The sequence below is a fragment of the Chroicocephalus ridibundus genome, chromosome 7, assembly GCF_963924245.1.
Source record: "Chroicocephalus ridibundus chromosome 7, bChrRid1.1, whole genome shotgun sequence".
Classification (NCBI taxonomy): Eukaryota; Metazoa; Chordata; class Aves; order Charadriiformes; family Laridae; genus Chroicocephalus; species Chroicocephalus ridibundus.
Genome location: NC_086290.1, coordinates 13,911,346 through 13,938,833, shown reverse-complemented (window position 1 = coordinate 13,938,833; position 27,488 = coordinate 13,911,346). Strand labels below are relative to the sequence as shown.

The 27,488-nt window shown below is 44.2% G+C and overlaps 1 protein-coding gene across 4 annotated transcripts in view; it reads left to right on the top strand.

Moving 5' to 3' along the window:
- GLI2 (GLI family zinc finger 2) overlaps nucleotides 1–27,488 on the top strand; it is a 202,264-nt gene that overhangs the window by 36,985 nt on the left and 137,791 nt on the right. For 3 of the 4 annotated variants that reach the window (XM_063341971.1, XM_063341972.1, XM_063341970.1), the window contains exon 2: nucleotides 18,725–18,887. The exons of the other annotated variant lie outside the window; for it this stretch is intronic. In XM_063341971.1, the coding sequence (XP_063198041.1) occupies nucleotides 18,755–18,887 (133 nt within the window). In that variant the 5' untranslated portion in view covers nucleotides 18,725–18,754. The remainder of the gene's footprint in view (nucleotides 1–18,724; nucleotides 18,888–27,488) is intronic. 4 annotated transcript variants of the gene reach the window in all.

Below are 27,488 nucleotides of genomic sequence, written 5' to 3'. Positions count from 1 at the left end.
TTGCAGGTTCTCTCACATTACTTCATGTGTAGCTGAGACTGTTTTTAGCAAAAAGGCACAGGGTTAAGCCTGGCAGCGTCTCTGTAGTTTGGTGACAGTGGCCTTTGGAATAGGCACTCTGAAATTGCTTAACACGGAACATTTCAATGAGCAGACACAGTGGGTCCTTAGCTAACTGGATGATCTTCCAGAATGTTGAGAGTTCTCAACCCCCCTTGTGTAGAATCATGGAATCTTAGAAATTTTGGGGGGCAGAGACCTGCGGGGGGCTCTAGTCCAGCCTCTAGCCCCAATGGGGGCTGTCATCAACACCAGCTCCAGCTGGCCGTGGCTTGTCTAACGGAGTCTTGGAAACCTCCAAGAACGGAGGTGCCCCAGCCTCTCGGGGTGGCCTGTTCCAGCATTGCAGGGCCCTCCTGGAGAAAATGCTTTTCTGAATGTCCATCCTGAATTTCCCGAGCTGTAATCTGAGGCCCATGCCCTGTGTATAACCAAGGCACTAAGGGTTTGGCTCCATCAATTATAACTGCAGACTCTTATGTTAAATCATGCGTGCATGTCTATTTTCACTTTTAATCTAAGCTGTTGATAATCAAACATCAGTTAGATTGTCTGTGTTTAAGCTAAAACCAGATCAGGTTTATAAGTTTGGTTTTGGTTTTTTTTTGTTTGTTTGTTTTTAAATGAAATCTCTTAATTTCATTGTGGCTATATCATACCTATACCTTAGTAGTTTCATAAGACTGTGACAGTACTGTTGTTATTACTACTATTGTTGTTATCATCACCATCTCTATACTCAATATGAACATACCATTTCAGGTTGTTATCCCTGTTTTTGACAGCAGAAAGCAACTTTTTTTTATGACTGGGCATAGTCACAGACTGATAGGAGAATGATTTGGATTCTGTTATGACTTTAGCATCATCAACAAAATGGTCAAGTACTGTAAATTTACATCATAATTATGATGTCAGGCAGAAACAATATAACTTGATTTTCAGGTTGACAGAGAACGTGCCCTGGGAATTTGGAGGGAATATATTTGTCTCATTTGGAAGCTGAATAAGTCCTAACGGAAGTAGTTCAAGAATATATAGGTAGCTCAATGATGTTATATTCAGCAAGTGTTTTCTAATTAGCCCAAGTTTTGAGGCCAGAACATTTCATTTTTGTTCCTATTTTATTTGCTTGTTATAAATGAAGTCAGGATTCTGCAACTATTTTTTTTCAATATAATTTTCACACTACACATCTACAGCAATACTCAGGTTTTTTTTCTTTTTTTTTTCCGAGAAATTTAAATTTTGTCTGAGATGTGAATTATTTATTCGAATAATCAGGTTGTACCTAACTTGAATCTTAAGAAATGAATGATGGAGGAAAAGCTTTGCTTTCAATACTTTGATTAAGATGTAGGTATGTATTTTCAAAAGAGTGTAATGAATTGTTTGTGGACTTCTTAGGGATGCTCTGGAACACCTCGTGCGTGCAGAGATGGTCTGGGTACCTAACTCCTCCTGGCTGTATAATCTCTTTAAAATATCTTGTCATGGACATCCAGAGTGCTCCACATGTGAATGATGGTGATATGTAAGTCACACTTTGCCTCTATTAGAGAAGATATCCAAGACCCCAGCTGCTTCTAAGAAGTCACTGGGAGGGGGTTATTCTTCTTCAAAACAAATCTTTGTACCTCTAGTGATTTAGAGCTTCAGGAGGACGTTGTCTTCAAGATCTTTCCGTTTTTTCCTCAAGGAAGGCCCTTCTTGGTCCTGGTCAGGGCATTAGGGGTTCTCCAGGATGACTTTAAGGAGGCGGCGCAAGCAAAGGGCATGGTGTTGTGGAGAACGATGCTGTCAGTCATACCACAGTGGGTATGAGAGCACATCTACGGTGAAGCAATACCTCTTCCATCAGCAACTTGTTTTACTTCTGATGTCTGATACCAGTCAGCTGCTTTTGTGAACAAACAGCACCCACTGGAGCTGAGCACCCAGCCTGTGCAGCAGCACGGTTCTGTGAATTCACTTTCTTACCTTCCTGCCTTTCTCCTCCCCTTCCCCCCCAGTTTCTACGATGCTTTCTCTTGTAGACGGCAATATACGATCAGGCTGCTTTTCATTTCCATCACTTTTCCCTGCTGTGAATGAATCTGTTGCAATTAAATTTTAATTGAGATGCACACTGCTTAAATAGACACAAGACAGCTACAGCTATTGCTAATTAATTTTCTTCCAAAATGACAACATTTAATAATTATATTCCATGTCACTTTCATTATTTATACAAGTTTAACTCTGGGAATTTTTTTTTAAAGCCACATCAGCTGTGAAAGTGCTTTATGGTGTTAATCTCCTGTAAGGCAATTGTGATTAACTTGAGAAGTGAAAGTATGTTTAGGGTGCATGTAGTAAAATAGATTGTAGCCCTGCAAGTTGCGAGAAGGATTGAGGTATTTCTGTGAAAAGGTAATAGAGTTTCTGGTTACAGCATTCAAATCCAGAGAAGCCCTAATAATAATAACTTGTGCTTCTGTATCGCCCCTGATCTGAGGATCTCTAAGCACTTTCTGCCAACGGACGAACAAGCTCATGCCTTGTGACAGAGATTCCTCCCCAGTTTCTCACTTCACCTTGCATAGCACAAAGACATTATCTGCTGCCCCAGCTCACAAAATTCCTTGCCCTCTGCTACCTTGCTCTAATACCAGGCAAGGAAAATGACCTTTTTGTATTTTAGTCTGAAGAGTCCGTCACTGGTCGCTGTCAGGCAGGGTGTTGGATGAGCGGGACCATTTGTCTGTTGCGGCGTGACAGTCCTTAGGCAGCGCTGTGACAATCTGGGGAGTTTGTCTGTGCGAGAATACATAATTGCTGCATCATGGCATGACTTGGTGTTTGCGGAGAGGTGTGTCGTCAACCTCTGAACTTCCAATGTTCGCCAAACAGCTAGAAACTTCTCAGGACAGCTGTGACTGGGATTTTTCTAGCTTCTCCTGTGGGAGTGCACAACGGTGACTATCTCTCTCTGCAGAACGAAGGAGCCAGCTACGGGAGGTGAGATGGATCAGCCTCAGGGATTTACTGGCAGATCAGGAAGCTTTGGGAAAGCCTGGAGAATCAGAGGGCATTTTTTTTCTCAGCGAGGGTCCTGTCTAAGGTGAAAGTCAAAGCTGGAAGCTACAGCAGAAGGATTTTGTGGGTCAGAGAAATAAATGTGGGAGGGAGGGATGGGTGGGTAAGACTTTTTGATCTCTCAGAGGACCCAAGACCAATTAAAGTCAAAACTAGATGAGAAAAGTGACTGCAAGTAGTTGGTTGTGCATATTTCCTTTGCTGGCATAGAGTCACTCTTTAGAAAGCTCTGCACCTTTCTGGTTGTCACTATCATGTATCAGTGCAAAGTTAAGCTACTCTGGGAACAGAGCTCTGGAAAAGTGTGGGTTTGCATTTATTAAAGGTGTTGGGGACTAGCACTGATATTGCAGACCAGAATTAGTTAGAAGGTGCAATCCCCTTCCAAGAAGGCACAACGGAGAAATTTTCCAAGGGTGGCATGAAAAGCAGTTGTGCTGCTGTGATCAGAGGAGGCTAAGATGTTGTGGATCTAGAGGGCTGATCAACAGGGCAATCCGAATGTCCCAGCCAAAGGAAATTTGATTAAAAGCGTTAAATGGGTGTATAGTGAAACTCTCGTTTTGGATATATGGGACTATCATATCCTATTCACCTCACATAAATTTCAGTGTCTTCTCGAAGCTAGTCATTTTGGTTCCTTTTATAATGAATATACAGCAAAAAAGTACCTCTGGAATCATTTCACTCTGTGTTAAGATGGATTTGAATGAAAGGCTGTCTGACTAGTCATCTGTCTGCCCTCCTGTACTGTCATGGAAGCAAAATTACATTTTAAAAAAATCCCTTTTCATTGTTCCTTCAGTTTATTTTCCCCTCAACTTTGGCAATAGCAAAACAGACCGGGCAGTAATTAGTTCTCTCTTGGTGTCTATTTGGCTTCTTGTGCGCTGTTGCACAGTGGCAGGGTTAGGTACTTCAGGAAACTGCATTTGGGTTTTTTTTAGAAGTAATAGAAACTTTTTGCGCCTTTATTTTATCGCTTGCCTCAGTAGGTTGTAGCTTATTCAACTCTCCTCCTAAGCAGGTACTGTGGTTAATAATATACAAATTTTTGTGCTTGTCGGTAACACAGTAATGATTCTTGGCAAAGACATGGTGTTTTGGTAGCACAGCGGGGGGGGACAAGGCTGCCTGCACCCCCCTTTCTCCCTGCTGGGCCTGTCCCGCCAGCTGAGGGCTGCTCCATTGCTCCTGAGGAGACAAGAATCATTTATTCCTCTAACAAATAGACGTCTTCCTCTGCGTGTTTTCCCTGAAGTTATTTACACGTGATGTTGTTTGCTTTGAGGTCTCGCGCGCACTGTAATTTGCATATGGCGCTGGAGTTTCTGACGGTTTGTTCCTTTGATTGCTGATTCTCACGGTCCTGAAATACGCCTTTAGCTGCCAATGCGGTTGTGGCGCTGTAGGGGCTGTAATCCGAAAGGCCACGGGTCTGGTAAAAGCTGGGAGAGTTTTCTCCAAGATGCACAGTATGAATGGTCTTGTCCGGGTCCCAACCAGAAGACGCAGCAGGAGCCAGGTGGCTTTGGGTGTTTTGTGTCATTGCGCTGGCCAGAAAAAGGGAAGGGTTAAACAGTAATGAATGTTCGCAGCTACCGGTCCTCTGCTCTAAAAAGCTCAGTGGGGTGCAGCGATGAAAAGCCAACCCTGTGCGTGTGTCAGGTTTGTGTCTCTGAAGGCATTTGCCTGGATATGTTCATGTAAACGAAGACTGATCTTCAGTTACAAGAGTGCTAAGGGAAGACATCTAATGTTTTCTCAGTATGCCACTAATGATTTGGGGATGGCTAACAATTTTTGTTTTCAAACGATACTTTTCCTCTAACTGTTTTTCTAATAAATGTTTTATAAGTTAGCAATAAATCTGTGAAAATCTGAGTTTTACAGTGGAGATACTGGCTCCAAAATAGAAAGTGTGTTGAGCTGTCTCACTTGTAATGTATGGAAGCGGGGGGAAAAGCCGAAGGGTACAAAGTGGTACCAAATGTTGGGTAGCTGTGGATGTGGTTTAAAAGCAAGAAATGGTGTGGGCATCTATAGCTGGTGACATGTCTCCCATCCCTGTGCCTTCAGTTCTATGAAAGTTTGGGCTCACATGGATGACTGTAGAGATGGGAGATAACATACATTTAATTTCTTCCGTAGAGAAAAACCTAACTTGCTTTTCAGTCAAGTGCTAGGTTATGACAGCAATTAGGATGAATACTTGAAGAGGTGTTTCAGTATTTCTAGTGTATAATTTTGAATGTCGAGGTGCCCTGACACTGTGTGTTATGCAGAGAGCAAAGGGATATAAGAAATATGCTCTTTCTTTTAGTGAGGGACAAGTGAGTTATGAGAAATGAGTTATGCAAATGGTTATTCCCTTACTTGAGAAAAAATACTTGAGAAAAAACCCTGAAGAACCCCAGCGTTTCGCCTAAAATCAGAACAATGGATCCTAACAGATGTGTTCACTGGTTCCTGATTTTCCAAGCGGATCTGATTCTCATCTTGGAGACCTGTAATAGAACAGAAAGCACTCCAAGTCAATAGCTTCATTGGTGAAAACTAGTTATGAATGAGACTGGGAGTGGACGGATATTTCTGGTCTGTATGACCAAACCAACTCAAAGAACACATATTTAGTCCCTGATTGAAGAACGTGCATATGCATTTGCTGAAGTCTCCCTGAAGCCAATGAGATTGAAAGCATAGTGTGGTAGGCTTTGAAGGGCTTTGAAAGAGAAGACAATGGTTGAGCAAAACAAAAGAGCATGCCATCAAAGGATGTAAAGCAAAGTGACAGGAACAAAGTGACAAGCTAGGAAAATGCTCTTTGCTCCCACATTCTGAATGGCTGTGAAATCAGCTTTGTACTCATTAGAGCCAATGTAAAGGAACTTGCTGTAAATGAAAATGAATGGCTTAGGGGCTGGTGTTTTGAGTTCAGATGTGTAGGTGAGCAGCAGGAAGCTCAAGGAAGCGCCAAACTCTGAGACATTGTGCAGAAGGAAGAAGCGGGAGTCAGAGGTGGCCTAGAGGCAAAATCTTGCCGTGAGGTTGGAGGAACCTGAGGACCACCCCACTTCTACGGCATTTGGCATCCTTTGCCACCTTCTAACCACGGCCAGACTGCTGTGAGAAGATTTTTGAGAGGCAGACTGAGGTTTCTGTCTGGTTGGAGGGAATCAGGTCTGAACTAGGTTGATCTGTGAGTAAAATGTAGGAAAGATTTAGTGGAGAGAAATCCCAGAGGCAACTGGGTACAGAAGATTGGATACAGCTTAGCTGTGAACGAGGAGGAAGATGGAATGAGAGTTACAGGCACAAGTGGGATTTTGTGTTTAGAGAGTGGCAGACCATGTGTTTGAGGAAAAAGAGCAGAAAAAAGAGAGAGCAAGGAGAGCAAGAAAAGTGGCTGTGAAGATGGTTGTGGAGGAGTGAGGTGATTAGAGAAGAGCAGATGAAACTTTAGGAGCAGGGAGGGAGCAGGGAGTTGTAGATGGGAGGTAAAAGACTTATCTTGTTTTGACTGTTTTCTGTAGGAAGAACTCAACAAGCTTGCGTGCAGAAAAAAGATACAGAGATAGAATGTAATTATCATATGCACTAATACAGAAAAGAAATCATGTACAATAACTACAGGGTGAATAAGTAATAACTATTACTAGCAGTACTAAAAAGCTGTATATATACGTGTGTGTGTGAATTTATATTAATCCTTTGCATTTTGTGTTAAATTAGATAACATCAAGGAACAAAAGCAAACAAGGAGGAAGTATTCACAGGGTCTTCTCAGGCTAGCCTTAGTGATTTGAGTCTTATGTAATGAAATAGTAAACCCCACTTTTTTTGTGTGTGGTGTCTAGTGGCCACAGCAGTCACTGTGCCCTGAAGTCTGTTGTAGCTTCTGAATAGCTGTGAGGACCGAACAAGAGTGAATGTTTCTTCTAGTGCTCAGACCCTGGCCTGGTTACCACCAAACACAGTTCTTTTGCTTCACTTGCTTCAACTGCCCAGTTGCATGTACACAACGTGGTTCTTAAACCATTCCTCTGAGCCATAGCAACCTGCCGACATTTGCTGAAAGTTTACTGCTAGGCTAGGTTTTGTTCCAGTAAGCTTTGTAGACGTGAGATGTGCTGGCGTGTCAGCCCGGCTTGTTTTGTATGTGAAAGAGATACTGCAGGGCAGCAGAGGATCAGACCTCCTCATATTCCTAGTCTTCTGTAGGCTATGGAGACACCACTGCTGGGGTTGAGAAGGGAGGTTTCTCCCTTAGCTATTATAACAGGAGAATGAAATAAATTGCCATGTTATTTCTTTCTTTTTTGATGCTGGCAGCTACTTGCCAGACCAAGAAACCAAGTCAGTTCTTGTAGGCTACCAAATAAAAATTGCATGATATTCTGTTGGTGAACGGTTTTATATCTGTCTCAGTCATCAAAATACTTGTAGCACAGTAGACATAACTGCATAGTAAAGGAATGTATACTCGGCAACATTGCCATTGGCAGGACATAAACACCTTAGAGTTTATCGTGTGCTGGGAGATGTTTATTACTTGAGTCTTACTAAGTCCTTATCACAAAAGGAAAAAATAGAGAAGTTGGAAGGTAGAAGTTAGTTTTGCTTATCAGCAGAGACAGGCATAGTAAGATTCAATGATTATAAATGCACGCGTTTTGATCTGTGAAGGTATGGCAAATTTATAACACGCTGATATATAGGTGCGTAAGATCCCAGAGGATCAAGCTGCTGATCTAGTCTGACTTTCTCTGTAACGCCATCAGAGAATTTTCCTGTACTTAAACCCATCCACGTCCAGTGACGAGTCTTAGACTACAGTAGAACTTCTGGAAAAACATCTGGACAAAATGTCAGCTCAGCAGTCCTAGAGTCTGCCACCAGCCTGGATCCAGTGCTCTTCCCTGTTGAAACAGGGAGCTTTGCTTCTAATCTGAATTTCTCTTATTTGAGTCCTAGCTCTTAGTCTTTGTAATTGGTATTAGGTAACTGTAATTGGTTTAGCCATATATTCTTGTAATGTCACTTACCGCTGGGTCAAAAACCCATCTGTTACCAAATGTTTGTTGATTCTATATATTTTAATATTACTGATCAGGTCATTCTGCAAGCGCCTCTCTTCTGAGGTCTTTTTCATTTTTCTTATGGATAGCAGTGGGGACTTCGCAATTTTCATCTTTCTGCTTGAGTTGTGGACACCAGAGCTGGGTGTTAGGGTTCCATTAACAGTCAATTCAGGGTTAGACAGAGAGGCATTATAACCTCTCAAATTCTGCGTAGGCAAACACATTTTGCTTTACTTGTTGGGATACCGGCAACCTCCACAGAGCTTGTCAGCCACTGTTTGCCCACCATAAACTTCAAGTCGTCTCCAGTCAGTGTTTCTCAAAACGCAGCCTTCATTTTAATCAATTGTTTTCCAGATGTGTGGCCTTGTATGTGGTTGCTTTAAAATATATAATCTGTGTATCTAGCCCGTCTAAGGATAGAGAGCAGGTCGCTGGTACAAAGCAATCACCTTTATTTACTGTGTCTGCAGCCATTTGTCACTGACAAACTTCATGACTCTGTATTTGTTTCCAGTCACTGATACGCAAAGCGATTGTAGCTCTCCAATCATATGAATGTTTCCACCAGATTCACTAATACTGGTCAGGACTAATTTGTGTATTAAATGAGCTATTCCACTTCTTGTTTATTACTCAGGTTCGCAGCGTTAGAGTCTACACAATTAAGGAATCTCTTCTGTTTGAGTCCCTTGGTACCTTGATTAATTTTAATCTTGACATCTTGATTTCTGGCTAAATGAGTGCTCATTTTCACCCTTGTCTTTTGTCATTAGCTTAATACCCTCCTGAATACTTTAGCCTGTCTCCTGAAAGACTTATTCCCTTCCACTGAAATGACAGCTAGCCACGCTGTACAGACTTTTTTCTCTGCAGAAGATGGACCTGCACTGCTGGAAGCTGAGGGGCTCTGCCTTTCACCACTTACTTAACCGTTAATTTTTGGAATCTTATGTAGCTCTGTACCTTGAGTTGCAGAGCGCAGAAATGAGCATTGTTCAGAGTATTAATTTCCTTCTCCCTGATGTAAAGTTTCTTGCAAGGACTCTTGGTCATTCTCGAATCTTTCTTCACCGGTGTGCTTGTGTCCTTGCAGACTAGGCTGCGTTGTGGTTCATGGGTATGGCCCACGTAGCTCTCTCCTCTCCTACTACATCATCTGTCAGATACTTCAACAGGTTTGGGGTTTGCAAGTGTTCTGTTACTTGTGAGCATGAAGCTGGACTCAATGACCGCCATAGGTCCCTTCCGACCCCAAATACTCTACGATCCCATCAGAAACTCTTCTCCCATTCCCATCTGGATGAATTTTTCTCCATTCTCCGGTTTATGAATTGCCAACCATTTTATGTGGTCTGCATCCTGCCTTCAGCTGGCAACTGTAGTCTTATAAAGACAATATGTGTTTCTACCCAGTGTGGAATAGCAGCCTGTGTGGTGTGTGTGTGTTCAGCAGAGGAAAATGAGCCAATTGAAGTGTTGCTTTTTTGTTTTTAATTACATTCTTGTTCCTTCCCAGGCTTCTCTTTTCTACATACTTACACGTGTGCCTCTGGAGGGAGGATTCAATAGGCTGATGAAGTGAACTGGAATGTTTAAAAATAATCCAAAATTTTGTAATGAAACAATCTTCTCAAAGAACCCAGTTGCTATAGGGATTTTTGCGAGGCTGCAGTCCTTCGTCTTTCGTTGCTGAAAATAAAGGTTTTCCTTCCTTGAGACAAATGAGGGTTTTCTTATCCAAGCTTTGGAGTCTGTTCAGTGTCATCTGTATGGACTAGTCACTACAAGACAATATTACTCATCCCAGCCCTACATAAAGCAAATCCATTAAACTTCACTGCATGTGGTTTGTATTTGGGGTTTCGTTCATGGGAGTTGAAAGTGCCCAAACTACTGGAGTACGGAAGTGAAACCCTGAGAGGATTCTCCTTCAGTCACCACCAGCCAACAAAACATTCACTTGCACCTTCTCAAAAGCTCCCTCAAATCTGATTTCAAGGCAGGTCTTTTCCTCTTAGACAAATCTCTTGTGTTGAACCTCACCCGCTCTGTGGAACCTGCATAACCATCTCTGTTCAGAATCGGAGTTTCTGCTCCACTTGTACTTACAATTTACTTTCTCAGTATCTTTTACTCATAAACCTGCGGAAAAGTCAATAGGTTAATTATTACTGATTTGGAATTACAGTCTAATTTTGTTGTAAACAGTTTAGCTGCTGGTCCTCCACCCTGGTCTTAATACAGTCTGTGTTTAGCTGTTACCCACCCTGGTATATCTGCCAAGCACCACAGATGTTTTATCTGACACGTTAGTTATTAACAGTTTCTGCTCTTGTTGGAGCATGAAGACTTGATGAAGGGGTTTTTTGGTTTCTTCATTTTCTCTTTTTTATTTTTTTCCTGGTGTGCAAAAGGTTTCCTAAAATGAAAACAATACTTTTTCATTAGATATGTGTGCATACATATAGATAATATTTGTCTTTTTTTTTTTTTTTTTTTTGGAAAAAACCCAGAAAATTCTCCAAGAGGAACTTCTTTGGATTTACATCAAAAAACAAACTTAGACAACTCTTTTGCCAAAGTTCTCTCTCCCTTACAACAAAAACCAAACAAACAAACAAAGAAAAAACAAGTGAAGATTCATGGACCAGTTGTGATGGTGACGCATCACTTTTGAGCAACTTTTGTTTACCTGGGTGCATCCTCCCATATTTTTGCAGCATGTTAACACAGAGTCTGAATGCAGGAGTGTCTTGATTATCTTCTTCGACGGTTTTTCGCATGTTGGAATTCGCATAGTAAAAATTTTCTCATGATAAGACATGTAGGATTGGCTTTGTAAATGTACAAGCATGACTTTGTTTTCCTGTTCCACCACAAAGGGCTCTTCCCTCCAGCCCCCACTCTATCTTCTCAGTTCTTCCAAAGTAAGAAACAAAGATAACTTCTGAGAGAGAAAGGAGGGAAAGTCATGTACCCCAGCCTGCATGCCTCAGCATGGACCAATGCCGAATCTGTGTCTGGCTTTGAGCTTTTATGTCTGCTCGTATGTTTTGATGATGTATTGTAATTGTTTATAACCCAGCATCAGAAAGATAATTTCTGTGCAAGGCTCTAAGGTTGGCAACTTGAAAACATACTTGAAGTGGGGAAACAATTCAAATTTATCTGATATTTTATAAATTGGTATTGTTTGTAAGGAAGCAGCAGCATTAAAGTGACATTAGTGTTCATGAAAAATATGAACAGCAGACTAAACCCAAAGAACCGGTGAAACGTGAGTTCCTTTATTCAACATCATCTCCTTTCCAGTAACCACAGCCCTGAAAGTAAATGGCTTTAGAAAGGGAAAAACCTTTTATGTTTCAATTCAGTGGCCTCAGTGTTGTCATCTGATGCCACAGAGTGTCCTAGGATAGCCTGGCCTCTGGTTGACATTCCTGAAGGATGCATGTCTCCTGTAGGTCCTGTGCCACATCTGTCAGCTCTGCCCAGGACCAGGGGTCCCAGGGTGCTGGGTGCCCCTGTGCAGACACTGGCATTGCACCCTTGCTGCCCAGGGCCCGTTAGTGTCTGGTCCCTGCTGGAGAGTCTCCAAGGAGCATCCAGCTGATGAATGCTAGTTCTGGAGCAGGTAGCTGAATACTTCAAGACCTTCCAGATGGTGATAATTTCTGATTACCACTACTAACTCCACTGGCCTTGTTTGACGCAAGTGGAAGGCCACTGCGGTCAGTGTAAGGAGGGACAGCACTCAGAGATGTTTTCAGGGCATATTTCTTCCATCAGAGACCCTTCTATCTCTCCATTTTTCCTTCCTTGCAAGTTCCCGGAATGCTTTCTGTCTCTCTTCCCTCTGTGCCATGCTCCCCTGCTCCGTCCTTGCCCATGCTAGACGTCGTGCCCTGCCCTCCTCTTCCCCAGAAGGGCTATGTAGCTCTGTCTCCCATGGCACCAGGTCTGTCTGCAGCCTCTTTCTTCCTCTTTCCCATGCTACTCTTTTATCTCTCCACAGGATTCGTCATTGCCTCCCTTGTGCCTGTACTTCCATTCACCCATATTCTTCAGTAAGTTCTTACCTACTTCTAGTCTGTAAATTCATCCCTCTTTTCCATTATTTCAGCTTCCTCTCTGTCTTCCAGGCTCTTCTACATCTTCAGAAACCCCCTGCTCTTTCCACATCCGACCAATCATACTTGCAAACATCCCTCTTTGCCTCATGCCTCCTTCACGTCATGCATTTTTCCATACTTTGCCTCCTTTCTTTACCTCCCCAGGTGGAATTGTGCCCATTGGTGCCTGGAATATCCCTGGCTCTCCTGGAGCTAGTTGTTCTGGTGATGTTCTGAAGTTATGCCACTACAGAGAAACACTACCAAGCACCAGGCAGTCCTGGGTGCACTTTGACCCCTCACAATAAGGCAAGAGTGGCTTCTTCCTTGTGCTTTTGGTTTGCCGTTGACATATGGAAATGGCAGATGGTGTTGATCAGGAAGTTAATCTAGAAGCGTATCCGTTTCATGCTGTATGCGAAAGACTTGTTCATTAAACTTAGAACTCTAATTTAAAGCCAATTAACAGAGTGATTTGAAGAGACTTGTTGTTTTTGAAGTTCAAAAGAGATGCTAAGTCTCTGATTTCAGCCTTTGTACATTCCAGAACCTGTATAACTATTGCAGTGTTGCCAACTCTCCTGGGTTTTTTTGTCTCTTTTTTTTTTTTCTTCCCCCCCCCCCCCCCCCCCCCACTTCATTTTTTTGAGTGATGCAACTTTTGCCACAGGCTGGAACTCTTTGGTGAAGCCTTATGTGAATGCCCAGTTTTCTTAGCAATTTTAGCCTTCCATTTGGGGGTGGGTGGGCAGAACTTGGGTGTCTTCCTATCCTCTTTGCTGAAAGCCAGCACAACTCCCTCCACCCTGCCTTCCGCAGCCCAGTATTGCTCTTCTCTAAGCAGGAGTTGGGGAAGGAGGTAGAAAAATGGAAGAAGCTCTGAGCAGCTCTGTGCCCTCCTAACATTGTTTCTGTCAGCATGTAGTTGTCTCCGCTTACTTTCCTCCCTCCCCATAACATCTCCCAGAGGCTGGTATGGACTCACCACAGAAGCTTCTCAAGCTTGGAAGGGGCAGCAGAGGCCTCCAGACAGACAGCTACTGCTCTACATGTGCACGCCCCAACGTCCAACACTAATTTCCATGTGTAATGAACTCTGTAGGACTGGCCCAAGCAGATCATTCCTGAGAAATGTCATGATAGGGAGCCTTGTGTCAGGAAGACCCCAAATGTGACTAGTTCTGAATTAATATTTATGCTCCTTTTACTTGAGATTGATATTCTGTAAACACTTGTAGATCCCTCAGCGACAGCCAGTATGTTTGGATAGTCCCAACACTTAGTAGCAGTATGTGTGCAGAAAAAACTTTAGTAATTTGAAGCTGTTGCTGATATAAAAGAAAATAGAAGGGTCAAGTTTTGCTGTGGTATAGAGCCTATGACTTCACTGAGTTAACTGCTGCTACTTCCGTGTAACTGAGAACATAATTCGGCTCAAACCCTGGGAGACTGAAAAGGTTCAGAGCAGCCACTGTATTAAGCCAATGTTCAAAACAGTTGGCTCACACGGAATTTCATAAGCAGAGCGTGTATTCAGAAGGCTTGAGCTGTATGACACAGTCCACTGCAAAAGAAGAGATGGTGGGAGTATCTCTTTGTTTATCTTAGCTTTTCCTGGCATGCTGTTTTAGTTATCAAACGTGGTATCGCCTCTACGTGGGAGGCAATGTGGCAGAATGGATAAAGTATCTCCCTGTGGGTGCGTGAGGACAAACCTGGCGAGAGCTGTGCCAAGGCTCCCCTTGGTTATCCCAGCTCCCCTCGGTCACGCCAGGAGCCGCCAGCAGTGGGGCTTCATCCTGGCCATGCTGGGGTGGAGGTGGTGCTGGTGTCACCTCCATTGTGTCCCCTCGGGGGTGATGGCACATCGCTGGCACTGCTGGGGCTGTGCGTGAGGAGGTCAGGTAGAGATAGACTTAAAATGAAGGAGAGGATAGACATCAGTCTGAGAAAGCCCAGAATATTCAAAAAAGCAGGATGGCTGCTGGAAGCCTCCTTTGGAAACCCCTTCCTGCCTCCCTGTGGGGCTCCCAGGCATGAAGGTGTCATTCAGCGGCTGTGGTGGCTTCCGGAGGATTAGACCTGTGTCACAGCATTACTGGTGGTGCCCGCCCTGTGCCAGAGCGGCTCACTCCCACGGTGGTACTTAGTCTTTGAGGAGACGCGGCCAAAATCGGTGATTCGTGTTTCACAGAAAAGCTTGGGGGGGGGGGGCAGAAACCTGTGTTTTCTGCTCTATCTAGGGTAGGAGTTAGGGGGTTTCCTGATGAAAGAAAAATTCCCGAAGAAGGAAATAACGCCTTTTCAAGAAAAAGGGTGTGGGGGGGAGTACAGCTGATGAGGATCAGTTTATTCCCAAGTTTGCTGGCAGCCCCTCCAAAAGAGACAGGCATTTTGGGACAGCACTTTCGACCATTCCTCAAGCACTTAGCGGGAGGGATTGTTTTATTAGGAAAGTTTACGGCTTCTTGTTTTCCCTCAAAGGCAAATGTGACTTTGTTGTTTTTAATTCTGTTGGGATTTCTCCCTTTTAATATACAACGCAGCTGTTAAAATAGCTAGGGTTGTCTAGGGCAAATCATATAGCACTTTCCTTGTTCAGATCTCAGATGGCTGCTTTTTTAGCGTCGCTGCAGAATTATATTACGGGGCATATGAATAGTGCTGGTATTAGTGTCAAAATCAATTACCCAACCCTCCTCCTGCAGAGAAAGCTACAAACCTTAGGAACAATCTGAGTAATCCATTCTGGGTTTCTAATTCTGAGTAATGACGGAGGGCAGAGCCTTGTGCTTGAATAAGTGCACAGGGTCTTTCTCCGTATAGTCACTCCTAAATGCATGCTCTTTACAGGAAAAAGCAGGCTCCCTGTGAAACCCTTTTTCATGCCAAATGGCTCGCTGCTAAGATTAATCTGTCATTGAATTTATAAATTCTGTGTGGCACAGAGCGGCAGAAAAAGTTTAGCATTGAACAGAAAGCAAACTATGTATTGCTTCAAAAAAATGAATGTTGTGCTCCTGGATGGTGTGGATTGACTGCCTCCATCAATATATCTTCTTATACTGGTAATAAAAATACATCCATAGCCTTGTGCCTCCGAGGATCTCAAAGCACTTTGCAAATAGGGCAAAGTACTGTTTCCTATTTACTGTTTCCTATTTTACGGCTGTGGAAACTGGCTGCGAGAGAGGTTAAGCTTTTTGCCCAGAGACACAGAGGAGACTGTAGCAGAGCCAAGATGGGAACCTAAATCTCCAGCGCTGTGTCCTGGTCACACACTCCACCAAAGCACAGCGAAGGGAGTCTGCTAGTTGCTGATGCTCAGCCATCATCCACCAAACCTCAGGAGGTGGGATATGAAATCCGTGTTGGTGCTCCTTCTCTCCCTGGTCTCTGTCCCCGTCTGTGGGTAGAGGTGCTGAGCAGGGCAGGATCCAGCCGGGGAGGATGCTTGTGTCCTCCTGGGCTGGGCTGGCCAGCTCTGGTTGTGGGTGGCTGTGGAAGGAACAGGACTTTTGGTCGCTGCTGACTTGGGGAAAAGCTTGGAGCCTCGCATCCAGCCTGCTCTGCCCCAAGCACCTTTACAAAGGAAAATTAATTATAGACTTATTACCCTAAATCCTGTAAGATTAGAGCAGTTGCATTCTTTTTTTCTTCTAATCCAGCATTTGAAAAGGATTTACCTGTTTAATGCAACCGTTTATTAGAAGCACTTGATTTTTTTTTTTTTAAATTCATACTTCATCTGAAAAGAGGTCATACAGCTACAAAGGCCAGATTTTCAAATATGAGCCTGGTCTCTTCTTGAATTCCAGTTGGATAAGTGACACATTTGGAAAAACTGGGTCCCTACTGGGGGTCTGTGGCAGGGATTTAGAGATCTCACTTCAGGAACCTCTCTGGAAAAAAAAGCAAGGCTCTAACCTGCACGTTTCATAGGAGAAGGATTCCTGTGACTAGTTTCTTCCTTCCCCTCCCTGGCTGCCATGCTCCGAGCCCCCCGAGGAAGCTCTAGCACCATGGGGCTGCCCCAGGGTCAGGGTACCGGGGAGGGGGGAGGCTGGGGGGGTGTGTGAGGGCGAGCGTCTGGTTTCAAACAAAAGTGCAAAGCCTTGAAAGGAAGGACTAAGAAGAAACAGGTGGGGGGCTAGTAATATAGCCTCTGAAGTTTATTTGCTTAACGAACAGAAGCCCAGGCTGTCAGACCTAGGTCAAATACTCCTCCAGTTTGAGTGTATTTATTTCATACGTGGTCTGTAACCCAACCTGATTTCTGGATTAAACCGCTGTAAAGTCCTGGCCCTCGGGAACCTGTCCCATGTTTGCCATCAAGCCCAGCACATGCTGGGGCAGGACCTCGGGGGGCCACCTCGGTATTCACTGGAGCCTTGTGTCATCTGTAAAGCCTGTAATTGTGGGTCCTGTCATTTCCAATGCAAGCTTGGCTGTTTACAGCTGCAAATTGTGACCGCAGATCCATCACTTAGTGGTCCCATTAACGCGAGCTGTGCCTGAAGGCTCCCAAAATAAGCTGCTGGGGCTGCAGCACACAGCCGCTCGGTGGGTCACCATCCTTCTGAAGCCCAGGTGGTGGCGGCAATGCTGGAGAACCGCATCCACCACACACCAGGTCCCTCTGAGGTGCCAGCAAGAGTGGCTTTGTGTTTGTAGGAAAGTTTTAAGGTAGCCATTGAGTGGAGGAGGAAGGGGTTTGGGACAGCCTGTCTCGAACGGTGGTGCAACATGGAGCGTCTCCAATGGCGGGTGCGACGGAGTCTGGGAGCATGAGGCTGTGTGCTGAGCCGTGGAGCTCATCACATAGTGGGGAAAGAGGGGCTTCACTTTCCTGCTTGTCTGTCCTGAAGTTACAGCACAAAACCAGTTTGAAACCTAGCAAAATTGCGAGGGGGGGGGGGGGGGGAAGCCAAACCCAACCACAAAATGAAGTGCTTATGCCAGAGTCACATGTGACTAAAGGGTAAAAGTTACGGATCGCACATGGAAGTTCCTGAAATCTTTATGTGCTTTAAAGTTTTCAGGAGTGTTAATTTTTTAATCCAAGATGTTCAGGAGTCGGTTGATCCTTCAAAGTGAAGGGAGGGAAGTTTGAGCTGGCACAATGGCAGTAAAACTACCCGTGCACAAAAACCAGTGTTCTGGTTTCCCAGACATTTTTTGGCTGATTCCATTAAGGTAAACAGCCAGTGTGCTCCAGAGTATCTCAGGAGCTGAAAAAATTTGCATCTGAAAATTTGCATGTGAAAAATTGCAGATCTGCATTAAAATTAGAAAGGAAAGGAGGAATTAGCCGTGGGTTTTCCCAAGACCAGCCTGAGGCCGGTAGTGCCAGGTAACTGTGTGGGTTCTGCGAAAACAGGAGTCACGTGGAGACATTTGAAATAAAACAAGTTAAAACGGGGCGAACAAAACTATTCGCAGTCAGAAAGGAAGCATGCCTCCTCATTTAAGAGAAACCCTATCGTTACGTTACATTTGGGATACACATTTGATGGCTTTTGGGAGATGAGATACATTTGAATCATGCAGAACAAATGATCAAACTTAAAAAAAAGTTCAGGAGCTGTTATTTTTCATGAACCTAATTAAAAAAAAAAAAAAAAAAACAAAACAAAGAGGTGGTTTGTGCTTTGGTATCTTCTTGTTTTGTGGAGATTTCACTGGCACTTAATTCAACATTTGTAATGGGGGTTAAAGCTGTAGCTGATTTTCAGATGCGACTGATCAGGACGGAAGAACTTGCTTGGGAGAGTCAGGAATTGGTGGACGTCAGTCCTTACCAGTGAGAGCTGGATGGGCTCTGGCAGACCCAGATATGGCTTATCTTGTAATCACTGTTGAAATGTTCTGGTCAGGGCACTGGTTCAGAACCATCACACAGAATAAGCACCAACTGGATGGAGAATAAAACCCACCTCACCTTAAATGTATTTTTATCTGTATTTTTATTGAAAGTTTTTAGCTGACTCAGTTTTTTGTGATGATGGGCCAGGTCGCATATAAGATGGACAAATTGGTTTTACCCATGCTAAATTTTTGTGTCTCACCTGTCCTTTAATCCTGGAAAGCCCTTTACACCCTTTTATTATACAGCCCAAGTTTAAGTGGGGAAAAAATTTATTTTGGTTCTGATCCTTTTAGGTCTTCAATTACCTGCAGCCAGCGGGATGTGGGAATGCCCATCCCTTTGCAGGGCTGTGCCCTTTTTGCCTGCACTGGCTGCGCCGCTAGATTTAGAAAGCCAGGAAATCTTCGCTGCTCCCCATTTGCCTTTGAGCTCTGCCGAACCATCGGCTGCTTCCTTATGGAGCTGAATTTGCCTGTTTTGTGAGTGGTGACCAGAATCTGGTTTTGTTTTGTGTCCTGTAGGGTTGCTGAGCTGGAAGATGCACGTCTAAGATGGAAACTTCTGCTTCAACTGCTGCTGGGAAAAAAGAAGGGAAAGGTGCAGTTCTGGAGGGGAATGGCTTTACGGAGACGGGGAAGAAACCCACTCCTTTAGCAGCTGCAGGAGCAGCAGTGCCACAAGGAGGTACTTTATGTTTTCCACACTTTGAAAGCAGCAGGGGTGTTTTTCATTAGACTGTAAGAATTTAATAAGTACGGTGGCATCTGTCCTCCTGTGAACACGCTGAGTTTATTGGGGTTCTCGGCCATCGGAGGTCACAGGAGTGGGAAGCGTGTCACCGCATGGTGTCCAAACGTCACTGCACTGTGGCAAGTCACCGGCGCTCCTAGAGAACTGGTCTTGGGGCAAGGGAGAGGAAGGGTGGTGAGAGGTGGCCATTGGAGAGTTGATGCATCCTGTCACTGCTTGCCACCGTCCGACTGGCGCTGTGTGGTGTAGGCAGCACGGTGCCTCCTGCTCCTCCATGGAGGGGGTAAAGGGTGGCTGGCTGGAGCTGGGGGAGCTCCCTGTTATCGTGGTCGGGGAGGAACGTTTCATGCTGGCTGTCATCCTGCTAATGAGCTAAACAGACTGCGCCATCTTCAGCCATTGCTGATGGGATTTCATGGTTAGGGAGGAATTTGGGATTGTCCAGTCCCAGTGCAAGAAGGTTCACAAAGAAACCCCCTCGTTTGCGCCGTTTCCATTCATGGCAGAAATAGCTCAGGTCCTGATTTCTTTTTCTGTCACTGTTTTTGGCAAGATTTTGGTCCTGCTGGTGTGGAAGTCAATTGGGAAGCTCTCGTGGACACCCACGAATGTGGGGTAGTTTTTGGCGGGTGTAACAGCAGTGTGCGGGGGGACATGCAGGCATGCTGACCCTGCCTCCTCTCACCCGCTACGGCAGGCAAAATACAGCCCCAGAAAACACATGCCTCACTGGCACACATGTGCTGGTGGATCTCCAAATTGGTGCCAGGGCTCTTCATGGTGGGTCCAGCTGTGGGGCAAGGCTGTGCCCGCCAGGGAGGCACCACACTGCCCTTGCTGGGGACCGGGACTGGGCGTCCTGTCTGGACAGAGCGTAAGGAGACAAACTTAGAAGGGGCCGCACCAGCTCGGATGCGACAAGAGACATCCCAGCTGTGTAAACTTTGCAGGCGGCTTTTTTTTTCCTCTTTAAAATATACCTTATTGCTAGCCAGAGTCTACCTCAAAATGAACCCTTCCCCTCCCCTTCCTTCACTGCGGGGCGGTTTCTCATCACCCCCGGAGACCAGCACGACTCCACTGCGGGCTCCTCTGTTTCTTACGCAGCTCGGCTGGAGAGTTTGTGTTTTCTGTTGGCTGAGTTTTGAAGATAGTTCCCAGCCCAAATTGCTTAAATCTGCTTTATCTATCCTTCCTTTTCAACACACTGGTAACCTGGTTTTTGTTTCCACGTTGACCTGGGAAGATTCAGATGTACAGAATAAGGTAGCAGCTCTTAGAATGTAACCTGTCGGATTAGTTCACGTACTTGATAAACTTTGTTAGCCAAAGGAAAATTTTTCTTAAAAAGAACTAGAAAATCTTTTACACAGAGTTGTTTGGAGAGAAACACAACTTCCTGCTGCTCACCTTCCTGGTGAGCACTATGCAAAGCGGCAGAAAGGAAGGCTCACTGGGCGGCAGAAACAGCAACATGCAGAAGCCTACCACCCCCCAGCAGATTTTGATCCCTATTGAAGAAGCACAAGCTGTAGGAACCATGGAGGCAGCCTACTCGAGGCAACATCTCAATGGCTGGCAGGTCCAAAGGGCTGATTGGTGCCAACAAATTCCAAGCATGTGCTAAAATTCAAAACCCACAAATGTGCTGTTGCAAATAAACACCTTCTCCCCACTTGGCACTTGCCTTGGGAGTGCTTCCACCGAGGAAGCAGTCACCGCGTTTCCAGAGATGCGATGGAAATGAGGATGCCCCCAAGGTGGAGTGTCCATTGGCCCATTTGGCATCATTGGAGACATGATTGTTTTTTAAGTGTCCAGGATTATATGTCCCGTTGGCAGTGTGCTCTTGCTTTTGGAAAGAATGATTTACGGGCTCAATATTTCTCCTTTTATTAAGAGGAAGTGGAGAAGTAAGTGGAGGATTGTTTGAAGATGTCAGGAGAATCATGATGAAAGCGTTCTGTAATGAGATGTAAAGAGCAAAATCTATGTCATGCTGTGAAGAGAAGTGCTCATAAATGACCTAAAAAGGCTAGGAGTGAAGCAGGGTGCGATCGGACGCTGGCCCTGGGACTCTGCAGGTGATGCACGTGCTCTTGGGGTTTGGAGGGCTTTCCTTTGAATTCTGGCTAGACATAATACGTGCTCCTGAAAGGGAGCAGTGCGATGCGTGTGCTTATGAGTAGAAAAATTAATACAAAGTTGTCTTATAACATCAGTTAATTGCAAGGTGTGATTTAGCAGATGATAACAAAAAGGCTGGGTAGCGATGAGACTGTATTTACGTTGTATTCATGCTAATATAACGTATTTGCTTCACTAAAGTAGTGTAATTACTCATAGCAGGCCAGAAATATACGTATTTATGCTCATATTCTTAGAGAAGAAAGGAAACGAGGTGTGGAGATTAATTACAATGTTCAGCTTGAGGAGGGGAACAGCATTAAAGGGAGGGTCTCGGAGCTCCCCACCCTGCTTTGGGGCCATGCGAACAAGTCTTTGTTCTCATCCAAGACAAACTCTTGATTTTATTTATTGTAGAGGTTTTACTCTTTGTACTAGCATGTGAGAAAGTGGCAGCAAGGCGCAGCTAGTGCTGCAGATCACCAAGCTGCTCTCCGGAGCCAAACGAACGTAATTTGCAACACATTTTTTCTCCTTTATTCTATGGAGTCACACAGATGGAGTGCCAACATAGCATGTTTCTCAGATCATAAGGTTTTCGTCTTCCCTTGTAGGAATGAATAGATTCATACGGTTTTATTTATAATTAAGGTAATTGAAGCAATAAACTGAATATTAGTTAAATAATAGAAGAACAGCTATTTTATTATATTATTATTTAGACCATATTATTATTATAAGGTAATAATATGTGTAGCATCCATTTGTACTTCTCTTGCTTTGGATATTTGTCACAAATGTTTGCAGCCTCGAACAAACTAAGTTATGGCTGTAGGAAAAGAGCTCGGTATTGTTGACGCTGTCAGTGGAGAAGAGTCCTTTCATACCAACAATCTGTGTCTCATATTTTTAGTCTACTGAGGCTGCCACTTTAGAGATCTTCTGTGACTTTTTTTTGTATAGTAACTCATTGATCAAATATTCAGAAATTGGTCTCACAGAAATGGCATCAGGGAAGTCTCCTAATTTTCTCTTTTTCCATAAATCATGCCAGCCAAGGAGTCAAAGCTCCTCTCTTCCGTTTCAATAGGTGCGCGCGCGTGTGTGTGTGTGACGGAGATGGAAGCTGGTTTTAACAACAGTGGGTAAGACCTATAGACATCTAGATCTGCAGAAGAGCCTTTCACTTTTGATGCCTACACTTCTGGAAGGGCAACTCGTAACACTTCATGTTCAGAAAACCCTTTTGTTGAGTGCAAAAGTGCATATTGATGCGTAGGGTAAGAGGCTTTGGAGCAGAGCACCACGTGAGTGAGACTGGGTTGGGTTCTCCAGGCTAGCACTGCGATACCCTCCGTATCAGCACGCACGAGGAAGCCCAGGCACGCGGCTGGAGGAGAATTTTAAATGAGCAGGGATATTTAGGAAGATGGGTTTCTCATCTTGTAATAAAAATTAAATACAAATTCTCCTAAATGCTAACTGCCTGACTTTAACAAGGCCCAGAATGCACCTTTCCCTCTCCACCCCACCCCAACATGACACAAACACCAAGTTCCCAAATTGATGGTGTTTATGTTTGAAACATTTTTCTGATGTCTGGCTCTGTCAAGACTAATTTTAGCATTTCTAAAGCTGGGTAAAAATACAGCCTCATTACTTTGATGTCAGAGCATAGTTTACTATTAGTATATTCTGGGGTTTATCATTTTAGTCATGTTTAACACGGCTGCAGCAGGCATGCACTATTAAATCTGGCTTATTTTACATTCCTGTCCGAGATTATTTATTTGGAACAATTTCCTCTCTATCAAAAGACACGGCTAATGCTGAGTTTTAATGTGTTATTTACACACAAAATAACCTATTTACAACTCAGTATCTGCCGCAGGGAGAATGAATGGGGCAGTGCTCCCTTCATCCTGTTGTATCTGAGTTTAACAATCTGGATTGCTAATAGAACCATTTATCACGGGGTGGTAATTTATTTTATGTTAGCTGCACAGGTCTCCCTGCCTCTGATCTATGGAAATACTTTGTATATAATGAAGTTCAACAAGTCATTTGGTGTAAACATGGGGAAACCAAGCTGCAGAACCAGTAAGACTCTGGCTACACTTTTTTTCCGGGAGGTAACGACTCTCCTCTGATATTAAGGCTTCAGTTGATGAAATACAGCACTTCGCCCTGCGTGTGCTGTAAGGGCAGAGCGTGGGGCTTTTCTGCAGTGGATCAGAGATGGGGATGGAGCTTGGTCACTTGATTTATGGGCTGGTGGGAATGCTCAGTGCTGCAGAAGTAGCACACTCAGCCCTTTCATAGGCAGAGGAGAAGGGCAGGGAGCACCTCCCATCGCTCTCCAGAGGTCTTCTGTAAGCAAGCCCCGAGTGGCGTTGGCAGGGATTACTTGTGCAGTTTGGCTTGTCTCAGTGCTGGATTATGGGAAGACCATGTAAATGAGGAGAAGGAAATGCCAGCATCCCAACAGACTTCAGTGCTGTGAAAAAAAATATAGTTTGTGCGGCCTGAAGCTCAGACAAATTAGAAGGAGAACAGCCCCTATGAAGTCATCTCCTCTGTCCACCCCGGAGGGGCAGGGATCTTCTCCAAAGAGTGGTTTTCATTCAGTTGTTCACATTTTCCAGGAAAAAAAATATAACCAGTACAAGCACATTCTTAGCTTCCCTGCCCTGCATTGCTTTGCTGTATGTATACAACTTAAAACTTTGAGATATGTGGTTAACAGAAGAGTCTGTGTTGCCTCTGGGAGGGAGGGGGGCAAGTGGTTAAAACAGAATGAAGAGAAAATGCTGTAGTTTATACTGTGACATTCTCCTGACGGCCACTGTCTCTATCATGTGTCTACTGCGTATGGCTCAGTGGCCCCCACCTTGGGTAGGGCTTCAGTGCAAGACTGCCGTAAGAGTGATAACAATCAAGAATAATATTTCGTCCCTGAACATTTCTGTCAGACTTAAATAAAGGTAACTAATTCTGTTGGGTCTAAAAGTGTGTTTCTTTGCTGCCATAGTCCTTCTGGCTGGCTAGATTGCCTACAGGTTTCTCTTGGGTACCCACTCACGTCCCTTTGGGAAGCCAGAGGTCTCAGATGCCCAGACTGGTGCAATGTCGAGGCTGTTGCTCAGTCGTAGGATATCGAGGCCTGTGACTAGCTGCCAGCTTTGAATCACACTGGTCACCTGGAACCTGCTCTTTGGGATAGTTTAGAAGAATCCGTGTAGAGGTGGATGAATTTAAAACCATGCTGCACCATTTTTATGTTCAATGAGCAGTATCTGGTGTGCGGGCATGGTGGAGTTGCAGTCTGGAAGCAGCAGGTTTATTTCTTCAGCTACATATAACAGAATTTTAGTCGTTAAAATTGCCAGAAACTGTGCCACAAAAAGCACGTCTATTCTTCTGCTTGCTCTCTTTCCTCTATCCATGGCTTGCGACGCTGAGTCTCTCCATTCTGTTCTCTAAAATAGTCAGCAATTCATCTCTATTGGGTAACCCTTTCCTTTGCTTAATCAAGTGGTTGGAGTCCTGCTTCTTGGCCACTTGGATTTTTTTTCCCTCATGGGGAAATCCTCCTTCCCCAGCCCCTATACTGGGTTTCTTGTGTGGTAGCCAGCCCTGTGGGCAAAGGTGCAACCTCAGAGTGGATAACCATTAATGTTTTCAGACTTCTTGGCTAGAGTCCATATCACCAAAGCATTTGATGATGCAGCAACTTGCATAATCTCAGCCAGCATCATTCGCTGATTGTATACGACTCCCTCAAATTGTCATACCAAAAGTTCCTGCAATTTCAGACCATTACAGATGCCGAGGTACTTTGAAGACAGAGCAGTTTAATCTTATCCCTAACCACATTGCAGGATTGCATGCCAGCTTGAAAAGCTTTTATGAGTTTAAAATAAAAAAAGGTATTCTTCACAGGCTGGTTCTGGCACTGATGATCCCAACCACTAAGTACCACCTGAAAGGCCTTTGTATTTTGTGAGTGTGTGTTGTTATTATCATTAATAGTAGTCATAATAATAATAACTTCCACTTTTCTACTATTTTATAAACTCCAAAAGCTTATTCTGGCAAGTACTGATATATCTTTTCTGTGGATCCATTTTAGACCTCGGTGAAGTGGCTCTCAGAGAGGCTACCTAAATATAACCTTTTTAACTGATGCTAAACGTACCTATTTGTGGGTTGGTCATTTATAGTCAAGTGAGAAAATCCAGTGGTGATAATGGATTGTATTTATCATGGTCCTTTCCTGGACTGTCTCCTCTGTGCTGCCAGTATGTCCCCATTTTGGTTTTTTTTTGGTCTCTTTTGCAGCTTTTTGCCTGAGCATCTGAGAATTTGCACAGATTTTGTAAATTAATTGTCCTGATACCATCCATTAACTGTGGCATTTGAGCCTGCCATAATCGTGCGGGACCAGGAATGGGACTTGTTTTGGCTGAGGTTGGCTGCCTAAATGTTAAGCATCTAGTTTAGGAGTCCTTTGCATTAGGGTGGAGTAAATCACATTGTGGAGATGCCTGCTTTGTTCCCTTGAGGGATTCATGCCTGATTTGAGGTGGCTAATGTTACGTGGACAAATCCCAGTCTTTCTGACTTGGCCAAAATTGCAGAGTGTGGTTAAAGCAAGGAACCAAGGTGGGACTAGATTAGTGCTTTAAAGCCCTTCATTCACGTTCATCAGTCCATAGCCTGATGAACAGTCTGAAAGTCCTGACTGCCAGCTCTGAACTGAAATCTCACCCCGCGGCTTCTCAAGTCAGAGGCAAACTCGACGCCCAGGTGTCAACGTGGCTCTGGGAAGCGGTTCCAGCTTTACACCAGCACTGACAAAACTAGTGTTTTAACGGCCTGTTCAGAGGGATGGGCAACTTAAAGTCCCCACTAAAAAGACAAGGAAAAAACCTAGTAATTTCTAAAGGCTACAAAAAAGGCTAAAAATAACCCAAGTGGAGGAAGGCTATTAATGCAAAAGTAAATAATTACGTTAAGGGAAGCAACTAGAGAGGGCAGTTGTGTAAATCACTTTAAGGGGAACAAGCCTTAGATAAAATCCATTCTTTTATCACACAGATTAAGTCTTCCTTTTGACGCTAAATAATTGATAGGGTTTGGCAGAGCGTTCCACGGCTGCCTGCGCGGAGCAGTGGGAGTGCTCCCGGGGTCAGACGAATGGCAGAGAAAAATGTTCTTAGAAATGCTGTGCGTCCAGTACCAGCACCAAGAAATGGGGCTTGTATTCCTGGCGCTTCCTAAAGAATTTCTGCGTGGCCTTGAGAAGACAGCCGTGCACCTCAGAGCAAAAGGAGGACTTGGGATTGCTCGTCTCCTCCTTAAACTGCCCCCCAAGAAACCAGGTGGTGTGTTTTCATGATTTCATATGGCAATGAGCGAGGTGCGGAGCCCTGTGAGGATCCAGCCCATTCCTCTGCACCATTTTCAAGTTGTTTTTTTTTAATTAGAAAACATGAATTGTGCTGTCAGATGGCTTCTGGGAGCCCAAGTCCTGTGGAGGGTTCTCTTACCTTGGTCAGCCCCAATAGTGCCTGAATACTTCAGCCTCTTGCGCTTCTCTCCACACATGAACGTCCTGGTAAAACAGGGAGATGTCATTGCTCCCGTTCTGCAGACGGGGGCACAGAGGACTTTCCAAGGCCAAAGTGTCTGTAACGGGTTTAGCTGTTTCAGAGGGATGTCAAGAACTGGTTGTCTCTCTGACTTCTGAAGTTCATAGGTGGCCTACATGGGACATACCATGGCGGTATGGAGGACTTAGCCCAGGTCCCTTGAGTCACCATATCCACAAGCAAGCCCTTTCTCTCTCAATGATATGCCATGTAATCATGGTCAAATGACTCAAATTCTTATGCCAAATGGAGAAGTTGTTTCTTTCCCTTCAGGAGAGTTGAACACGAGTTGTCGATGTGTCACATAGTGCCTTTGAGAACATCATGTTGCAGCAGTCAGTACCGTTCCTCTTGGTTGCATAAGGGTATGAAAATGCACTTAAAAGAATTTTAATGAATTTAAACTCATTTTTGGCAGTGCCTTTGTCCAGTAGCACAATGGGCTCGTAATTAGAGGGCTACATTTTTTTTTTTTCCAGAACCAAGTGGGACATAACTTGCAGAAACCTTAAATTCTGAAATAAATCAATACCCCGTGAATTTTGTGTGGGTTCTATGTTTGGCAGGATGAGTTCTCTGATCTTAATGGTAGTGACAGAGAATAAACCTCAGCCAAGATTGTCAGGTTAGCTCTTGAAGGAATGAAGTGCATATAGTCTCTTCGCACTAACTTGTTTGGGATTATTTTAAACTCGTGAGCCTACATGTGTTTGGAAGTGACCTGCACTAGGTGTTCTGAGACTGTAGTGGTGTT